Genomic DNA, 21,242 nt, shown 5'->3' on the forward strand with positions numbered 1-21,242 from the left:
GTGTGTTGGTGGTGGAGGGGTGGAGAGGGGGGTCATCCAGAGGACAACCATGTGAAACATTCAAACATTCCTCCTCTGCCACCGGGCCTCACTTCCATTCCAGAACATTCCATCCTCATGCACTTTCTCTCCATCCACCACTCATCTGTACATACTTGGCTAGATAACCATTTTGTTAGCAAAAGCTATCAGCATGATGGAGTAGTGGACAAAGATGAGCGGTTTAATGAATACTTCTCAAAAATTGTTTGCGTTTATGATGAATTGGGCTCATTAAATTGTTCCTTGTTTGCTCCACTTCCTGTTTGGAAAGAACAGCCCCCACGTATTAAATTACATTATCTTAAAGGTCACTGCAACTCTTATTATGATGTACTGTATGTGATGCGTTCAATGCTGAACCCTTTGTCCAACGGCGCCATCTTGTGGAGAAAAGCTCCCTGATGTTTTAATAGGGCCATTACGCTAATTAAGTGTACATTTTTTAAATGTATTTATCATGAGTGCTATTGGCCAGGGGTGCCGTATAAGACAGAACAGTTATGACAATCCCAATGTCCTCTGACTGCCAGAGGGCCCAAATAAGAGCTCATTATTAAAAAATAGAAAGTGGGGGCGCACAACTTGATTTTTTTCATGGGGCCCATATTTTCTGGTTGCACCCTTGCTATTGGCTATATGATATGATAAAGTGAACCATAAAATCACCTTTATATAGACAAATATGTGACATATGTGACAAGAGAACATGTACCACTCGTGAAATTTACATACGATGTGTTCTGGCAGGACTTCCGGGTATCATGAAGCGGGGCTGCGAGTGAAAGAGAGTACGAGAGACTTTGGTGATCGAGTCCGTTTAATTAAAATTGTTTTTCGGATTATTTGCTTCAGACTTCCGACTGTCGCGATTGACTAATGACTGACGATCACATTGTGAGTCTCGAAAACTCACCATACTCCGTCAAGTTTGTTCTTCAAATGTCGTACTATACTATAATATACTATACACACACACACACACACATATATATATATATATATATATATATATATATTTTTTTTTTTTTTTTTTTTTTTTTTCATGCTACTCCAGCGAGATATTAATGTGTTGCTGGAAACGCTCACCAAGGTCAGGTAAGTTCCACTCTGAAGACACGTATGGATTGGGTTTGGTACGCCTGCGCAGTGTGAAGCGGGCGGGACGCTCGCCCACGTGCCTTTTCACGGAAGTTAGCCGATATTGATCAATGGCCGACCGATCGGAGCTTCCCTCATTAATATGTAAAATATATGTATATATATATATATATATATGTAAAAAAAGACACATTAAACAATATTCTTCTCCCATATTTATTCATTTATACTATACATATTTGTCTATGTTCAAGAGATATTTATATATATTTATATATATAGTTATTTACATGTGACAGTGTTGCCAAGTACAACAAACATCATGGATGACACGCTTCATGTTCAGTGCCCGGCAGAAAGCACAACGTTCAATTAAAAAAAAAAAATTCATACAAAGTGGAAAGTTAGAAAACACAAAATATACTTATGATTATGCTTCACCTCCATGGAACCTCGCCCTGACACTGGTGGTGGATTTAACGTGAATTTGTGCGAATGTAGTGTTCCAGAAATCAGGCCAAGCGCGAGCAAGGTGGCGCAGAGGCTACAAAAAAAAACATGAAAGTAAAAAGAGTACAACACTACACACACACACACGCACACAAGGGAAGATGGTGCGTGGTGAGGCGAGAGGAGAAGTTTAGCCATGCATTAGCAGCACATTCGTCACATTAGCCGTTAGCTTCCTGGCTAGCTAGCAAGCCTCTCGAAGAGCAAATAAACATGCAAGTTTTGCGTTTCACATTCACTCGCATTTTTTTTACATTAAATGGCTTCTGGAGGAAATGAAAAGAAACTAAATAAAACGTTGCAGATACTTTCAATCATTGCATACAGCAAAGATGAGTTTCTTCTTCCTGCTGAAAGTAGAAAAGTGCCTCCATGTTTGCAACAACGTCAGCTTGTCTCCATAAATACAGTACTGTTCTTCTCTCTGGACCCCGCGCGGTCCACTTCACACAAAAATAGAGTACAAAACAACTTGTAATACATTCCGCAAAATAAACACACAACGGGGTTGGTCAGATGCAGAGAGGTGGGTGGGTTGGTGTGGTAAGGGGTGGAGCCCGGGCTGGGTGGGCGTGGCCTAGGAAGTCATCACGGATGCACCTTGAAGGAGAGGAGCTCCTCAGAGTGCATGTTGTTGAGGGAACGCAGTTCGGGGAGTTTGAGCAGCAGCTTAGTGAAGGTGGTGGCAGCCTCCTCGCCGTGGTTTTGCATCACCAGGTTCCGCAGGGCCCGAATCAGTTTGTCCTGCAGGGCCTCCACGGCATTCAGGTCCTGGATGCCCGAGCGGTCTGAGAAGGAGGAACAGAGGTGAGCATGTTGTCTTTGTGGGGGGGTTAGAGTTTTTATATTCCAATTCATGATTGGTGTTCTTACCGGCGGAGACGAGTACCACAGCGGTGAATAGGCTCATCTCTTCCTGGTCCAGTCTCAGCGCCATTAGCTTTTCGCTGAACTCACACATGGAAGTGAGCAGCTCGCCGGCGCCGAGTGACCTGAGCGTGTCCAGGCTGTAGTGCTTGCCGCTCAGGAAGGTCACCGTGCGTTCGGCCATGTTGAAGAGAGAGGCAAACCTGACCATCAGCACCTGAGGGGACCAATCAGAGGAGAGTTGGCTTGCCGTGCTGTGGTGGTCATAATGTCATCAATGAGGGGCAACCATGGCCTCCTACCTCAAAGGTTCCCGCCTTCAACAAGCCCACTTGGTCATGCTCTGGGAGGTCACGAAAGCCTGGGATCCTCTTGGCGAATTCCACCACCTCCCGCACAGCAGGGGTGAAGCTCATGGAAAACTCCTCCCAGATCTCCTGGCTGGGCTTGCTGGGGTCCACGTAGGGGGAGGTGTTCATGGGACACACCTGAGAGGGAGGAGGTGAGTGAGCATTCGCAAAAATAATTACATTTAAGTGGTCATGCGGCTGCCATTTTGTAAGGTCTCCCTACTGTCATAATGACTCACCAGGTGTGCTCTGCTGTTGCTTGGTCCGTTGTGGTAAGCCCGCTGTCGGTGGGCGTCCATTGGACAGCTGGGGCCGCCGCCAAGCTGCTGCGGGCACTCTCGCCTCTCGTCATTGAAGGCGACGTTTCTGACGTGTTGGTTGTTGCTGTACGAGCTGTCCTGGTAGCCTCTCATCACCACATCATTGTTCCAGCAGTTCCAGCTCTGCTGCTGCTGCTGCTGCTGAGTCGCATCCATGCAGCTGTCTGAGCCAGTCGCCGTCTCTGGGACGACAGGCGATGGGGAGGCCTGGCGTTCCTGGTGCTGGGTCCTCTCAAAGGCATTGTGGTGCTGCCTGCCCATGCCCCCCTCATCCTCGCCGCTGTCCGACGAGCAGGAAGAGGCGGAGCTGGAGTTGGTGTCCATTGAGACCACCGACTCTGCGTCCTGGGGGCACTGAGGGGAGGACGGGTTGGAGCAGGACGGGGAGTCTGAAGACAGGGAGGAGGACGAGGAGGAGGATGAGGAGGACAGCGAGGGACTGGTGTCGCTGGGCAGTGGGGGGCTCTGGTGGCCATGCAGCATGTTGTGCAGCTGACTGTTGCTGCTCATCATGTTGTTCATGGCGTTCTGCATTTCCAGCAGCATCCTTTGCTTCTCCCGCTTTGGAATGCGCCCGAATCTGACAGCTGAGGACACAACACAATGACATTACACTCAGTCTCACCTTATTTCACATTCAGCTGTAAGAAGAATAATCTAAAGATGGAAATACTTTTTCCCAAATTATCCTGTGGATAAATGTTTCATGTGCGAGTTAAATCAAATAAAATTATACTCCGTCTAGTGGCCAACTCCTGTTATTACAGTGTTGTCACGTTGGGCTGCAACTATGATCTCCACCAGCAGAGGGGCCTTATGTTTGCTGGGCAAAAAATATTTACTATTTGGAGCAGAAAAAATGTTTATGTAAGATTTTTCTGCATTCGCATGCTATAATGCCAATAACAGTCATAACAAAAAAGCAAATATGGAGCGAGGACTCACCATCTCGGGACATCCCGACAGCCAGACATTTCTTGAAGCGGCACTGCTGGCAGCGGTTCCTGTTGATTCTCATGATGGTGCAGTTCTCCATCTTGAGACACTTCTTGTACTGGATGTTCTGCTGGATGCTCCTTCGGAAGAATCCCTAAAAGAGCGATGATGCGGGGGTTAGCGTCAATTTGTGCGAGTGTGTTAAAACTTTGTCAACAAGAGTGACGTTAAGTCTCACCTTGCAACCTTCGCACGCGTGGACGCCATAATGGAATCCTGAGGCCACGTCTCCGCACACCTTACACAGCAGCACCATGCCATTGATTTCTAAAAGAAACACAGATGTTAAGCTAACGCACACCATTCCATCAGTGTGTTATTAATTCTAGAGTCTGCCTACTGGTGATGCTGCTCTTGGTGGATGCAGAGGACCGGCCCGCTTTCTCCACGCCACTTCCGGCTCTGGGTCCACTTTTGGTCGGCGGGGCAATGTCTACCACCATGCCCACTGCCCTGCTGGGCAATGAGGAGCGGGGTGGGGTGGGCGACGTGGACATGAAGCCGCCACCGCCGGCGCTTGGGCTGGTACTCATGCAGGACTCTGGGCTGGAGGCGGAGCCTGAGGAGATGTAGGCGATGACTCCGCCTAAAGACAGAAGAGGATGGGGTTGAGAATTTATTTGGGCATGGTGCATTTTTGTTGGTTGTTTTTCCTGACGCTGCTTAATACGAAAGATCTTAAGAGCTACAAATACAGTTCACGTACTGCCTCACAGGAAGAACACACCTCCATTGTGTGTGTGTGTGTGTGTGTCTGTGTGTGTGCCTCAGCTGCCATGATTGACCTGCTTTATCACCTCCAGGCTCACTGGTTGGATAACATGTGTTACATAACAAGGCTGTGAGCATGGGATGCTGACGGACTCTCACAGACGAGGTCACTGAAGCAGTGGAGCAACGCAAACACTTGTGTGAAACAAAATATGTCGGAGGGTGGCTATTGAAAAAAAAAACACACACACCGGAGGGTTACACAAGAGTGAGCTTGGCAACTGTAGTGACAGCTTTGGCACCAAGAATACTCAATGAAATCTTTCAAAAAAAAAAAAAAGCCCGCAGCCATTTTAGGGTGCAGAGACATGGTCGAGTTGTGATACTGTGCATTAAAAGGTAGCTTAAGTGTCATGACGGCAACAGCTTTGCAAACAGCATTGCAAACAGGAATGCACATTATCTGCTAAAATTCACATGGGAGAAAATGTCAAAAGCAATTGATCAATCAAAGAAAATGAGACAAATGCCTATTGCAAGTCTGGTTTTGATTTTTGAAGTTTTGATTCTCTTGAAACCTCCCAAGTATAATAGACCTTAATAGGCAATTGTCCTGCAAAAGGCGTGTTTTTGTCCTCCACACCTATGTAAGTGATTACCTAACACAGCCATGTGGATGTGTCATGGAGGACTGAGGACGCCAAGCAGGACTACAATCTGGGTCAAGTCAGACTCACGTGTACCTCGCCACTGTGTACGGTTGTGGATTATGCAATGCGTGACGTCACCGACATGCTGTCAGCCAATCCGGGTGAGAGACAGCCGGGACTCGTGCGCGCATAGCTCCGCCCCCCGGCCAATCAGACGTGAGTTGGCAGAAGCGTGTACACAGTGGCACATGGCTAGGCTACGATGTCCATGTGAGCCCTGGCTAGGAAGTGGAACACGGTTGTTGTGTCAAAGTGGACGACAACAACGACAATATGACACTCTCAACCCTGATTTAAAGCTTCAAAATGGGATATGGGCCACTGTTGTCAGCGTCCGAGTCCAGGTGGGCTACATGTTAAAGAGTTTAAAGCACCCTTGTCGGTGTGGTAGCTTTAAAAGCAGCATTTGAGGTCGCCATTCATTCGAGCTGTGCCTTCTTCATGACAGCTTAATCTAGTTTAACTATCACAATAATACTTTGGGGACATTTCCTTTCACGAAACAGGATAAAAATGATCATTTTAGTCAAGATAAGAAGGTCGTTTCCATGATCTATCTCGTCTGAATGCAATTGTGAACTACAACACAACTACAACCTTTTCGTCATTGTAATATTGTAGCATTCATTCATATTTAGGTGTTTTATTTCTGTTATCAAATATCGTCGACTTACCAGGTTTAGCTGGTCCTACGTCCTCGGGCATCTCCAATCGAGGGGAAAAGACAATCAAGTGAAAAGTGTTGAAAAATCAACTGACGACTTGTGGCGGAAGAAGATGGCGACCGAACAAGTTGACAAGCACCGAGCAAGAGAAGACGACAGGGCAGCTCACAACATCAGGAGTGTGTTTGTGGGTCGTCGTAGGTCCGGTTCGGTGACTCACGACTTGTTCTAGATCGAGCTAGCTGGGTGGAAAGAGAGAAAGAGGGTGGGAAATAATCTTTGGAGGAACTCCCCCTTTGCTGTGCGTGCGGACTAGAACTGAATGTTCCTCCGCGCTCATGGGCTCGCCCATGTGAGCGAGCTGCGGCCGAGGCCACGCCCCTCCGGCCTGGCTCCCGAGCCACTTTAACCCAGTGACACAGTTTCAGCAGGGCCGAGGGGGCGGGGCTTAGCTGGCTGAGGGGACGTAACACACGAGGCGGTCACGTTGCAGCCGCCGACGTGCTGCGTGAAACCTGGTGCGCGCGCACATGCACAGTCTCGCTTCAGCCTCCACCCCAAGCAACAGTTTCACTTTACTAAAAGTATACTTGTAATAATGATCATCATAATAATAATGACGTTTTATTTACTTAATATACACTTTGAAATGTATCCAACTGTGGTGATCGTATACTGTACTTACAATTTAATACAGTTCAAGTACACGTGCAGCTCAACAAGCTTATATAATCAAATGGAATCTTCTTGGAATGGAATTTCGGTGTCATTCATTCGACTTAAACCAAAGTAATGGAATCAATGTTAAGTGTACAAATGTGTACAAATACACAGACACGGACAAATGTCAACGTTAATTAACAAACAAATGAAACTGTATCAACTGCAGTTAGTATTAATAATAATAGTTAATGGTTGAAAATGCAAATGAATCTTGCATAATAGATTGTATTTTCTTGGGGAATGCAAAGAAAAAAATGCATTTTCCTCAAAATTTCTGTAGGTAAAAGTGTGCATTAAAAAGCACCATTATTTCTACATAAAAGACCTCATTAGAAAGCAAAAAAAACACATTTTTTCAAAAGCTAAAGATACTGTATGTCTTGGTTAAAGACAATTACAGTACAGTAACAAATGTTTAAACCGTCCCGATTTAAATAATAAAAAAAGCCTCTAGTTTTTAAGGCAAGAACACAGTGCAGTAACCATTGTGAAAATGTAAATAAAGCATTAAAGTACAGTTTTCTAAGTTCAATTTACCCAAAAATCTTGACATAAATTAATGTCCATATCCAACTATAATGAGAGTACATAGTGATGAAGTAAAAGTCACAACTATGTCACAACTATTTCTCATATGTAAAACAATTCCTTTGTGAAAGTGAGACTGCATAGCAACTTCCTGCGTTCCTAAATGTTCTAGAATGTCCTAGAAGACCAAAGTGTTGGCTGCAGCTCATTTTTTATTGGCCTTTGGCATAGTCTAAAAACAAAATCAATTAAAGGGGACCTATTATGTTCATTTTTCAATTCTTTGTATTGAATTGTGGACTCCTATAGAGCAGCTACACACAATAACCAGCAAACAAAGTTTTATCGTTCTTCCAGAATCTGCTAAGAAGGACTTCTGGTGTTGTGCCACTTGATGCAAACTTTATAGGAGTTGATAATAAACTGAGATTTATCTTTTTAAAATGTCTGCTTTTAACATACAGCCACATGTGTTGGAACCCGAATCCGATCCGGAAGTAGAGACTGGACAGTCTGAAGTTTCTCAAAAAAAGAAGTCTTCAAGACATCTCTCAATGGTAAGTAGCTTTAGCATTTTAGTGTTTTCTACAGCATTGGTAACGTGTTATGTTTTTTGCAGCAGTTTGTCAGCTAGTCCAGCTGCATAGTGGCCCACGTTCACAAAACAGCCCAGTGTGAAATGCCGTTAAGAGATTAAAATACATTTCTTTTGCTGGTAGGGAATCAGGGACTCCAACCACTTTTGCCTGATGGTGGCGTCTTTAGGAATTGTAAACAAATGTGACTTTCCCTTACACCTAAAGAAACAGTTTATCTGGCCACGCCCATAAGGAAGTGTGTTGGCTGGTTGTGAATTGCCAGGCTGATTAAAATGGAAGCAATTAGAAAGCGTACGACTCTCTGCTACACCCAAGCAACGGTACAAGTCTGGTGTGAATTCAGGGTAAGGTTATGGAACAAAAAGTCAAGTGGTAGACCCCAAAATGAGGATTCAATGTCGTTGTCCATCAAGACACGGGACCATTCTGGGCCAAAATTGCCCATTTGGAATTTGCACGAGAGTACCAAACATGTTTTCCACACGGCACAGTGGAGGGAGTACTATCATGATCTGGGCTGTTTTTTATTCTTCAATGGAACAACAGAGCTTCCGGTTGTGCAGGGGCGTCAAACGGCAGGTGGATATGTGATGTTGGGGGCATCCCACATGACTGAAGGCCCTCATCTGTGTGGTAATGACTGGCTTTTTCACATCCAACTGACAACATTTGGGGATGGATGGCAAGGGAAGATTTTGCAAAAATGGACATCAGTACCAGACAGTGGATGTCCTCCGTGATGCCATTTTCACCACTTGTCTTGAAATCTGGATCAGAGTATATATTATTATAGTCATTCATTCATTTATTCATTCATTTTCTACCGCTTAATCTCGCGAGGGTTGCGGGTGTGCTGGAGCCCAGCTGTCTTCGGGTGAGAGGCGGGGTACACCCTGGACTGGTGGCCAACCAATCACAGGGCACATATCGACAAACAACCATTCACACTCACATTCATACCTATGGACAATTTGGAGTCACCAATTAACCTAGCATGTTTTTGGAATGTGGGAGGAAACCGGAGTACCCGGAGAAAACCCACGCATGCACGGGGAGAACACGCAAACTCCACACAGAGATGGCCGAGGGAGGACTTGAACTCGGGTCTCCTAGCTGTGAGGCCTGCATGCTAACCACTGATCCGATATGTAGCCTTATATTATGATATATTACACTAATTTGCTTTGTCAGCTATAACACAAAGCTAAAGCTAAGCATACTTTATACTGACCCGGATTGGTTTTCTTTTAATGTTTATAATAAACAAAATGTATGAAAGTGGCCTGTCCCGCATCCTTCAGTGGTGTCTTTCCAATATGCCATTTCTATATAATACTGATTAGTACTTCATTTGTATAAAAACAAATGACCAATGGGTGTTATGATCTCACGTGAGAAGACGTTGGATGAGAAAAGGGAATTTAAAGAAGAATGTTTTCCCTTGCTAAGTTGTTTTTTCCTACAAACACAGCTGGTACATAAGGCTAAATATAACACCACTGTGGCAGGCCACAATACGCTGCAGAGATGGTGGGGGGAAAAGTTAGCTTTCCAATGAGGTTTCCAGTGGGAACATCGTGTCCACACAACAGCTGACTGTTTGCACGTGAGGGAGCGGCACATGCTTCCTGACACTTAACGTTGGATTTTTAAATAGCCATCAAGTCATAATGATACAAATAGTTACCTAGACACAAGTCATTATGATTTGGCTTTTCCGGTGCTGGTATATTCAGTGTTGTGGGATTTGGAGCGAACACAAAATGAGCATGAATGACACATGCAGGTATTATTTTTGGGCTTTCTTCACCAGTGCAGTGCAGAATTAAAGGTGGGGACTAAGAGACTGACTTCTGATGTCATTACATTGATTCAACAAGTTTTGGTCCAACAAGTGTGATGTGGAAACTAGAAGCATGTCATCTTACTGGCAATTCCAACTTCATTTTATGTGGATTTGTCTGAAGTGGCATGTTACGCACACGTTTTTGGGTGGTTTATGGGCAAGAGTTGTGTGTGTGAAGTAACAAAATGTGGATATTTTTGCGTTATTGGGAGTTACCTGCAAATGTCACTATTTGTTTTGTCAATGGACGTCCCATAGTTTACAAAACATCATAACAGAAGCAGAAACAAATACACAGCACAGAGCAGAGACAACACAATGCTAAAAACACAAAACTAGCTTAAAAAAGTGTGATTTTAGTTAAAACTGATGGAGCGTAACCCAGTTAGACCAGACGAGAGTTCCAGAGCAGACACAGAAAATGAGTTATCTTCCCATTTCTTGTATTTGGACCTGGGGATCACTAGTTATTTGCTCAGGAGCACAGTGCCCTAAAATACAGTAAAGTCTCGTTATATCGATATTGTCGGGAGTCGGAAAAAATATCGATATAACCGGACTGTCGATATATCCGATCCTGCGCCGAACTGCATTAAAAGTGGGCAATAATGCACTCGACATTGTTCTATAGTATAGAACAATGGAGAACACGGCGAACGGCTGCTTCCAGTCAACTGCGGGAATCGGTGTGTGTGCTGCGCTCTGGTGGTGGAAGTTTGAAAAATAAAGTTGACTGGAAGCAGCCGTTCGCCGTGTTCTTTTTTGGTATTGAAATCCTTAAGCAAAGATTGATTTAAGCTCCTTTTGTATCGATATAAGCAGACCAAATTGGCTGGCGGGAGATGAAAAGGGCATCGTAGTAACCGGATTATCATAATAACCAGGTATCGTACTAATGGAACTAATTATATCATAAAAGACTAGAAATTTGCCGGGAAATGAAAATAGTCGTAATAATCGTAATAAGCAGTACTTCGATATAACCGATATCGATATAACGAGACTTTACTGTATTGTTAAAAAAAGTACCGAGGTGTTATAAGGCAGGTGATTGTAAAAGGCAGTAATAGTCACATGTACTTTTAATATAGTAAGATAATGAACATCTACCCCTGCTAACTGCAGTCCATTTCCATGTGTCAAGTTGACCAAGTGTTTGCACATACTGTACAGTATGTACCCAAAACGAGTGGAGCATTAACTTCACCCGCTGTTGCTGAGATTATTTGAACACGTTTGGAAACAACAGCTGTCAAAGGGTGACTTGCAACTTCCTTTGCCAACAAGGTGTAAAAGAGGGGGCTACACATCATTCAATTACTGCAATCAAGAATAAGCACATCAGCCTTTCCATCATGTTCTTTTATTTCCATATCTGCGCAGATAACTTAATCAGGAAGCAAAAAATATACCAGACAATAAAGTACTAAAAATCTGAGATAGAAACAACCCCCCCCCCCCCCTCCCCAACACAAACCACCAGGAACTCCCACCCCACCTCCTCCTTCCTTCTGTTCTCGCTGCAGTCACCCCCCTGCAGGTTCATGTGGCATATCGCTTCGTCCACTGTTTGGCTGTTCGGTCATGTTCGGCTCTGTTAGTCGTGTACTGGGTGGCGATGCTTCCCACCAGAGGGTCGGCTACGCGTGAGGAAACGGGTTAAAAGTGTGTGAACAAGCAGTGACTGAACAAAGAACCTGAGGTGTGTGTTGCCTGACCTGGGTTACAGTCTGTGAGCAGGGAGCAGATGGATAGCAGCACCTTGGAGATGGTGAGGGCGGGGCTCCAGTTGTCCTTCAGGATGTCCAGACAGATCACGCCCTGGCTGTTGATGTTGCAGTGATAGATCCTTGTACGGAAAGTCACCTGCAAACGACCCACACATTAGCATACTACGATATTCGATTCCTTTGGCCTGTCGACGAGTACTTGAAAACACGTCATTGTGTCATTTAAGTAAATACTGGCAACACTAAAGTAAATACTGGTAACAATAAGGAAGATATAAACTAGCAAACATACAAAAGGTATCTCATTGAACAGAATGCAGTGTGCTTTAGAAAATACTTGGACGCCCCCCGGTGGACGAAAAGAGAAACACCTGTGCTGCAGGAAATGAGTCTATGAAAATAAATGAACTTTCACACCGACTTATCTTTTCATTACCTTTAAGATCATCTGGATGATTTATTATTGAATTATTATTTAGGGAAAACAATATTCATAAAAATGTTTGAACCTTTACTTTCTATAGATACTATAGATAAGTACAAATAGATAAGTATATATTCTGAAAAATAGAATAGAGAAATCCCTCGCCACTTCCTTGCACTTCGGGTTTTGAAACTTGTTCAAAGATATATTAATAAAGGCTGTTTTGTGATTGGAATATGGCCAATTGTTAATAATGCATATTTAAGCAAATTTATTTTTTGCCTAAATTAAAAGTACTCCGGTTTCCTCCCACATTCCAAAAACATGCTAGGTTGATTGGCGACTCCAAATTGTTCATAGGTATGAATGTGAGTGTGAATGGTAGTTTGTGATTGGCTGGCGACCAGTCCAGGGTGTACCCCGCCTCTCGCCTGAAGACAGCTGGGACAGGCTCCAGCACCCCCGCGACCCTCGGGAGGATAAGAGGTAGAAATGAATGAAATTGGGTCAATGTTTTTTAATAAAAATTATGTACGAGTTTCGATCCCCAGACTTTGGTGCAAGTAAAAATTTGGTGCATGTACGCCAAAAGAACACGTGAAGGATATAAAATATAGCACAGTAATACACTGGTTCCACGCTACATTGTGGTTTTTACACAAGGTAATAAATAAAAGATGGCTGCTTTGTGGTTGAATATGGCCTACTATTACTGTCTCGTTCATAAGAGCAGATCCTTTAACATGCTTAACAATACTGTTTTGTTTGACATTGATTGTCAAATGTCTTTGAACGTGTCTATACGTCTATATGTGCCCTGTGATTGGCTGGCGACCAGTCCAGGGTGTACCCCGCCTCTCACCCAAAAACAGCTGGGATAGGCTCCAGCATGCCCCTGCAACCCTTGTGAGGATAATAGATCGATGGATGACTTATTGTCTTTTATGTCCACTATATTGGGCAATAGAAGTGGAAAGGTATCTAGAGGGCTCTAATAATGTAAAAAATACATTTAGAATGCCGTAAACAGGTTTTCATTGCTCTATGAAAATATTCAATTTATGAATAAGGAATCCTACTTTCCTGAAATGATCATATCATGTTGTGTCTGGAATCAATTAAGCACAATAAATCTATCTGTGGCACGGGTTGGTTGGGCAGATGACATAATTCTCTTATTTGCATAATTAGCCATGACACGTGTCTAGAATGTTTATGGATGCTGTTGGAGACAAAATGGTGTTTTAAGATGGGGTGAGCGGCTGCTTGTTGTGAAGAGCAGTACACGCTTTCACTTTAATCTCCATAAGTGTCCACTAGGACCAGAAAAATTTGCTAGATTTGTCGCTTGTCACGTTTTAGAACAAAGTGGCTAAATTGGCAACACCGATCTGTCCCTGCTACATTTTCCTATTCTCTGATGATGTGTTTATGAACTTGTTGCTATTGTGGTGGGCCAGTAGAGTAAAGAGTAAAGTGCCAAGCTCTGCATGGGCAGTGTTGAATGTTGAAACAAACAGAAAAAGATATGTGCCGTGAGCATGAAGAGTTGTTACAGAGCCATCTAAGGGCTCACGTGTCCCAATGGGACCTTGCACCGACTTTATGACAAGACTGCAGTCGAATAAATGAACAGCTGAGTCATTTCATTCACACAATCTAGAAAAGCCATGAAAGAGTAAAAAGGAAAACAAAGAAACATTGATGGCTAAAAAGGGAACCATCCACACACTTCATACAGACGCGTACTCATTCAATAAGTCACTAAATAAAGCCCGACTGATGCTGACTGACCTTGGGGGGTTTGAAGGGGTAGTCTGGTGTGAAGGCGATGTCCAGGAAGAAGACGCCTCCCTCGTAGACGGAGCCTGGCGGTCCCAATATGGTGGACCTCCACTCATAGATGTTGTCACCTTTGGGGCCGGCACTGCGGGGGCCCAAAAACACGCACAAGAGCAAAGAAATGAGAGGATGCAGCGAGGTACGACTTTTACCTCACATGCTCCAACCACATCCTGGCACTGAAGACTCATTGTCTGCCTTTTGAACAGCATTTCATAGTACATAAATACAGTAGCTATAAAAGGTGCATTTACATTCTCATTCTAAGGCTGAGAAGCAACCATGCTGGTATCAAAACATGCTGATCACATTGGTGAATCAATATCTAGGAAATGATGATTTTTTTTCTTTTACACAGTTGTAGTTGTGTGTGTTCATTTGTTTACATTTTGGGGGTAAAAGACAGACCGTGACAAACGCATGTGACCACTGCGGCTCAAACACAGAAATTTCTATTCAATAGAAACACAGCCACACATACTTGTCTTAGCATTTGTCGAAAGTGCATACTTCAAACTGCCTCCCCATCTTTAAATGGCAATTATGTTACTGTAATTATGCTCTAGGGTTATTTTTCATTTGTAAGCGCTTTCACAGCAGGAGGGCATCCTCTTTGAAAGCGAAAGTAAACTAGCAATGAAATATGCACCACCTTCCTATTTTTATCATTAGTAATTTATCATCGAACTAGCTAGGACAAGATTTTCAACATCTCGGTAAAACATACATGCTCAATTATGTTCATGTCTGGTGTCTGGGCTGGTCAATCCTGGAGTATCTTGACCTTCTTCACGGTCAGGAACTTTGATGTGGAGGATGAAGTGTTAGAAGGAGCGCCATCCTGCTGAAGAATTTGCCCTCTCTTCTACTTTTAAAAACGGTAATGAAATGGTCAGTGTGTATTTTGCGATACGTCAGGCTGTTGATGTATGATCCACTCTGCAGATCTCTTGCTCACCCCCCATACTGGATGTAACCGCAGGCGGTGATATTCCTCCACCAAACTGTTTTCTGGGTGAATCTTGGGTTTAAGCGGCTTCCAACAGGTTTTTTGCAGTAATTGTGGTGATTGGGAAGCAGTTTAACAAGTAATTATCAGGGAGAAAAAAAAAAAATCAACCTTCTGCCACTTTTCCATGTCCATCCTTTCTGCAAACTGTGGGCCTCTGCAAATGCTACACCTATTTAGGTGCTATTTAGTTCTATCTAAATTCTTCCAAATCTATTCTAAAGTCTTCCAATTACAAGCGAGGGCAAATTCAGCAGGATGGCGCTCCTTTTCACACTTCAGCCTCCACATCAAAGTTCAGATAGTGAAAAAGGTCAAGATGCTCCACGAATGGCCAGCCCATGCACCAGACGTAACATAATTTTACCTATTTGGGGTTAGGTGAAGGAGGAGGCTTGGAAGATGAAACCAAACAATCTTCATCAAGTCTGGGGAGTCGTGCAAGACTGCTTTCTTTGCCATTCCAGATTATTTTATCAGTTATTAGCGTCATTCCTGAGAACTCAGATGAGTCCTCCAAGCTCACGGGAGAAATAAGGAAATAAAATCTACAGGCTTTTGCCTTTCATTTAAACAATTTCTGATTCCAAATGAGCACTTAAGTTATTTATTGTTCCTACAACCTGGGTAAGCGACAAGACTTTTGTCAGGCACTGCATTTATCAGCTTTTTCTTCTCTCCTTTTAATGATTGGTCATCCCTCCCATTCTGCTACACAGCCAAGATGGCAACTATTGAGGGCGCCAAGTGTCCATCACTGACACTCACCCACTTTGAGTGTTGTGTGCAACATGCGGGTACTGGCAGTGCATTGCATTTTGCTGTACATCTCTGTGAAAGCTCAAAAGACTTAACTTTAAGTACGCAAGTGCACCAAGTTAGACGCAGCATCAGTCTCTATGATGTTGGCCATGATGGAGGTCTGTGAAGCTCACCTGCAGTTTGGCGGTGGGTCCAGTGTAATGTCAGCCAGCTCTTTCTGAATCCTACACACACATACAAAAAAAGACCAAACATGACTTAACCCAGATGCACGTTATCAGTGTGGTCCACCGCCCACTTCAGATCACAATATTTGTGTACCTCACATTTATAGCGTTGCCTTTTGTCAAAACAGAAGCAACAGTCATGTTAAAGGACAAATTCTGGATTTTTAAAGCTTTCCAAGCCTGATAAAAGCAGCGACTACTACAGACATGAATAAGCTTTATTTATTCATTCATTTTCTACCGCTTATCCTCATGAGGGTTGTGGATATGCTGGAGCCTATCCCAACTGACTTCAGGCAAGAGGCGGGGTCGCCAGCCAATCGCATGGCACATAGACAAACAACCATTCACACTGATGCTCATACCTATGGACAATTTGGAGCCGTCAATCAAACTAGTATTTGTTTGAAATGTGGGAGCAAGCTGTAGTTCCCGTAGAAAACCCATGCATGCACGGCGAGAACATGCAAACTCTACACAGAGATGGTTGAGAGTGGAATTGAACACGGGTCTCCTCGCTGCCTGCGCGCTAACCACTCCTCCGCCGAGCAGCCTGCTTCTTTATTGTCTGACACCATCTGATCTCCAAATGTCAACAATTTAATATTTATTTTACTTGAGGCGCTGCTAGCATGTATTAGCATGGCGGCTACCACTTCTTCCTCACTCTCCCCGTCCCCTCGTGAGCCTCACTGTCTAGGGGGAGTTGGCTCCACTGGCCTGGTTCTACCTGCTGATTGCCAGCGAGCGTTGCTGGCCGTCATTCATTAGCTTGCAGGAGGAGCGATCGCATGAATGGACTTGTCTTTCTCATGTGCATGAATGTTTTGCAGAGTGAGCGGCGAAGGTTTTTGACTAGATAATATTTTCAATCTTTCTATTCATTTCCATCGCAACTGTCCTTCTGGACCATTTTTTAAAAACTATAATTCAATGTGTAATTTAAATATAAAGAAAGAACATAGAGTTGCATTCCAAGCACAATAATGGTGATTTAGCATTTTTTGGAGAGCAGTGTAACCCTAACATACAGTGCAAAAACTAATGATAAACACCAAAGGAAGACATGCATTGACTATAACACACACATTGATCTGCTTGATGTACAAACAGCCTGACGGTTCAAATCAACAAGTTGACATGAACAGCATGCTACTGGCTAAAACAAATGGAATAATAATGAGCTACATCCCATCACGGCTGGAGCTGGGATTGTGTTTCCCGTTACCTTTTGGCGCTGGTGGAAAGCAGCTTGGAGGTCTTGCTCATGCTGGCTTTGCTCTCGCGCTTCTTCTTGCAAGACGTGTCCCTCTGTCTGGTTTGGCTGGACGAAGGTGGTGATGAGGAAGAGCTGGTGCTGGCACGGGAATCCTCATCCGACATACCGCTTTGGAGTTGGAGAAGAACCAGGACCTGAGGCGGCAAGTGGGCACAGCATTTAAACACTCAATGTTGAGACTTCATGAGCGCACATGACAGCCGTTTGCCCTCTAGTTGTAGTAGACGCTGTCGGCTTTAACCTTGAACATAATCAAATTTATCGTGATGCAAGATGGTTGAGTGACACTGAGCCGGGGGGGTTGGGTTGTCAGTGTCACTTTCTTCCTGGGACTTGCATGGCTCAGATCCATCATCATCATCACAGTAGCAGGAAACAAGCCTTATGTTGACAATCAACATTGTAATTTATCGAGCTGCGTTAAAAATCAGTTACAGCAGGGGTGACCGATGTTACTAATGAAATATATGACAGTTTGTCATACATTCATATACGTGGACCACCACCAATAGATCTGCTGCTCGTCGTCCCAACTTTGATTCTTAACACAGACCAATCGCCCAATGTTTTTCCACTAAAGCGCCTTGTGACAATCAAGTTACTTGTTCTGGTCTTGAACACTTTTGGAGACCAACACGAACACACGCATCGCTATTCTCAACAAGCAGCGGGTCCTACCATCATTATCGGGACATTGGTTTTAAGAAATAATTTCACAAATAAGGTTGAATTTGATTGGTGAAACAAGCAGACTTGGCAGTCAAAGCAATACTCAAGCACCATGCGCATCCTCACTTTTTGGCACATAAACCCTTCTACACCATTAACGATGCTTCATTTGTTTTTACACTCGTTTCCATGTGCTTGAACAGTTAAAAGGTTCAATGAGACAACCACAGCTTGGTCCTGGATTCACTCAATTACTTCATATGGGAGAAATGGCAGCAAAATACAAGCAAAACGATTTACAAGCATCCTGTAGTATTTACTAAAATGTTCTTCGAATTATCAGAATAGAAGACGAATTAATTATTTTCATGTTTGCAGATTACTTTGAATGAACTTACTGTACAATGGCTCATAATTGATGAGCATTATTATCATCATCACGCAGCTCTTTAAACGTCATAACATGACTGCCGGTGTTGCTGTTTAATGGAGAACTAGAAAGTTGACTTCCCGTATTAAAACACAGATGATATTGATTGTGGTTGAGATAATGTGATACTAAGTTAGGTCAATAATATTAAAACGCTTGGAGGGTAATTGATGGCAAGTTCGCAAGCTAGCGAGCACGTCCGTTAGCCGGCATGCTAACAGTGCTCTCTCTCTCACGCCAGCACTATTCTATTTTAACAACACAAAGTGGTGCTATATTGATATACACGTCTCTTAGCTGTGTGAGCTATAAAACTTTGGATCATACAAATACAGCAAACCACCACCTTAAAGGCTGACGCCCCCGCCTCCGCTCCCTCTACACTAATTCAGGCCCAACGTTGGGGAGGGGGGCATGGCTACTTCCTGAAACGGCGTGGGTGAAACCTGCCTGCGACGCACCTTAAAATGTCAGGTATTGTACATTTAAACACAATTCAGCTTTGTCAAAATGATGGTAGCGACGTTGGAACAGCCGTGTGCTCGGAGACGACAGCGAGACATTTCTAGAGTCCGACATTGCAGGAAGAAACGAGGCCGCGCCAGCACATAGTCGTAGCCGCTTTTCCAGTCGTCTATTATGTTTTGTCTTTAATGATGGCGAGCAAACAAACACCGAGATAACGTCTTAACCCTAACCGTCAACAGCATGACGCCCGTGAAGAAAGCTACACAGCAACATGTCGGCGTCAGGGTGTCCCCTCATTCCACTCACCCAGTCTTTTGTGTCTGGACCTCCGCCACAGTCTCGGTTGGCTGCTGCCTGCTTGTCGCCCTCTGCGGACCGGAAGTAAGCTGTCCTCGGCCGCAGTGGGCTGGACTGAGTCGCTCCAGCTGTGGGAAGGCTGCAACCTTTTTGTCACGTCTCATGACGTTAATGTCAATTAGTTTACTATAACTATTTTCATTTTTATTCTCATTTAAATCAATGTATAGGTATTCAATTAAGTAACAAAGCCTTTCATCAAGGGTGACATTATCACATTATTCAGTTCAAACATTTACTAAAATATTGCACTTTTTTTTTAACCACAACATCAAAGACACTTGGCATAAACACAATCAGCAAGCGTCCAATCAGCTTTGTTGACGTCATTACCTATGTTGCTCACAGCCACTAGGGGACACCTGGGGGTTGCTATGTTATGCATCCCACAGCGTGATGGCGGTCTAGTTTATTACCGGAATTAAATAAAGAATAAATGCCGGAGGTAAAAACTGACAGCAACACGTGTAATGAATAAATAAACCCACACTATATAATAAATAATACTATGAAATCCTAATAAAGAATAAACACAGGAGTGAAAACTGATAAAACATGTATAATGCATAAATAAACCCAGAGTATATGAGTGTTTTGGTTAAACCTTGTCATTCATTAAATCTCTTTTACAGTTCTTATTTTACTCATTTTTGTTGGATGCACCCATTGCTTTTTTCTTATTACTACTATGTATTTTATATGTTCGTCGCCCTGCATAGCTTTAACATTCTCCCTACTGACTTTACAGCAGTTTGGCATTAACAATAAGTTTGGCTACCTAAGTATTTGAATGAATAAACAATAAAATGAGTTTCTCAATAGCACAGTTATTATATACACCCAAGACTATTTATTGGTCGTGATTGCCGCATTATACACAAATAACTGTATAAAAGCTGTTGAATTAGTCCCACGACGCACAAATATGCTGTAGTGGAGTGTTTTAATGCCATCTTCAATGTTGTTTTTAATTCATGCTGCGCAATGACGTCATTATTGACCCAATATTTGTTTTGTGTTCAACGAGGACATCTAGCGGCAGTGAACGCCACTGACAGAAGCCCTCAGAAAGAGAACAAAAGGCTGTGGAAAAAGTCTTATTCAGCACTTTGATGCCTGCTCGCTCTCTGTGCAGAACACTCAAGAGTGGAGTTGAAGGAATGGTTAATTTTGCATGAACCTTTTTGGGAAGAAATCAAATATTACCACTGCAAAAGAGACTCCAGGATTTTTTTTCTTTTACCAGAGAGCAAGCTTACTTTAGAACATATTTTCTTTCAAGCAAATGCTGCAATGTGAAATGGAAAGCATTTATAGCCAACCAGTTTTATGTTATATAGCTCTCTTTAAATCAAAACAAGTAAATTAAGCCCTAATGGTATCCAAACATTTCCCATTGAGGCCATGTATTGAAACATCAAAAGATGCAGCGTACAATTTGGTATCTTTAATCCAGCAAAAAGCAATGCATCGTGCATATGCAAAGAAGTTATTTAAAGATACAAACATCCCACTCTATTTTTCTTATATTAAAAAGCATGTTGGATGTTTCCAGCGATACATCCATTCATTTTCTATGCTGCTTATCCTCAATAGGGTCGTGGGGGTATGACGGAGCCTATCCCGGCTGACTTCAGGCAAGAGGCTGGGTACACCCTGGACTGGTAAGATACAGTATTTTAATGAAACTATTTCATACAGTAATCCTCACCACTACTGCTTCGAATCTAATGGATTCACTCATGGTTTTTCAAAACTATGCTGTTTAATGGTCATTATTAGTAAAATGCATATTTCAGCAAATTGTGCATGTCTTTGCCTACATTAAGTATTTTCAAGTGGCTAAATGAAGTAAAATACAAGGCATTCATTCAGAAGTTGCATTCAAAGACATAGTATTCTATACTGATCACTATGTGTCGGTAATGTTAGTGTAATATTGGGCGAGACACACAAGCACCAGACTTGATCACCGTAACAACAGGCACAATATTCCTAAACATGGGCTACACTGTTGCGGCTGAAACACATGCCCAGCTAGAACTCAACTCCAACCCCCACTCAGTGACCCCAGCACAAG

The 21,242-nt window shown here is 43.3% G+C and overlaps 2 protein-coding genes across 2 annotated transcripts; both read right to left on the reverse strand.

Moving 5' to 3' along the window:
- Positions 1–1,342: 1,342 nt before the first annotated feature.
- On the reverse strand, positions 1,343–6,591 carry nr1d2a (nuclear receptor subfamily 1, group D, member 2a). Its single transcript, XM_058054061.2, has 8 exons — positions 6,279–6,591; positions 4,524–4,769; positions 4,362–4,450; positions 4,133–4,277; positions 3,107–3,774; positions 2,820–3,005; positions 2,524–2,734; positions 1,343–2,438 (listed from the first exon to the last, which is right to left on the reverse strand). Exons 1-8 carry the CDS (start codon positions 6,307–6,309, stop codon positions 2,239–2,241), a joined length of 1,776 nt encoding a protein of 591 aa, XP_057910044.2. The 5' UTR covers positions 6,310–6,591; the 3' UTR covers positions 1,343–2,238.
- Positions 6,592–11,439: 4,848 nt separating this feature from the next.
- On the reverse strand, positions 11,440–19,273 carry LOC131105166 (ubiquitin-conjugating enzyme E2 E1). Its single transcript, XM_058053016.2, has 6 exons — positions 19,112–19,273; positions 17,188–17,372; positions 15,906–15,956; positions 13,914–14,046; positions 11,684–11,831; positions 11,440–11,605 (listed from the first exon to the last, which is right to left on the reverse strand). Exons 2-6 carry the CDS (start codon positions 17,340–17,342, stop codon positions 11,508–11,510), a joined length of 585 nt encoding a protein of 194 aa, XP_057908999.1. The 5' UTR covers positions 17,343–17,372; positions 19,112–19,273; the 3' UTR covers positions 11,440–11,507.
- Positions 19,274–21,242: the final 1,969 nt, after the last annotated feature.

The sequence above is a fragment of the Doryrhamphus excisus genome, linkage group LG5 (assembly GCF_037039965.1).
Source record: "Doryrhamphus excisus strain RoL-2023G ecotype Guam linkage group LG5, RoL_Dexc_Guam_v1.1, whole genome shotgun sequence".
NCBI lineage: Eukaryota > Metazoa > Chordata > Actinopteri > Syngnathiformes > Syngnathidae > Doryrhamphus > Doryrhamphus excisus.

Excerpts from the sequence above, each read along its gene's own strand:
- nr1d2a (XM_058054061.2), bottom strand. The coding sequence starts at position 6,309 with ATGCCCGAGGACGTAGGACCAGCTAAACCTG. Across the intron at positions 3,006-3,106 it reads GCAACAGCAGAGCACACCTG|GTGTGTCCCATGAACACCTC; the intron begins GTGAGTCATTAT and ends CCTCCCTCTCAG. Across the intron at positions 2,735-2,819 it reads TGAAGGCGGGAACCTTTGAG|GTGCTGATGGTCAGGTTTGC; the intron begins GTAGGAGGCCAT and ends TGGTCCCCTCAG.
- LOC131105166 (XM_058053016.2), bottom strand. The coding sequence starts at position 17,342 with ATGTCGGATGAGGATTCCCGTGCCAGCACCAGCTCTTCCTCATCACCA. Across the intron at positions 15,957-17,187 it reads CTTTCCACCAGCGCCAAAAG|GATTCAGAAAGAGCTGGCTG; the intron begins GTAACGGGAAAC and ends ATGTGTGTGTAG. Across the intron at positions 11,606-11,683 it reads GCTCACAGACTGTAACCCAG|CCGACCCTCTGGTGGGAAGC; the intron begins GTCAGGCAACAC and ends CCTCACGCGTAG.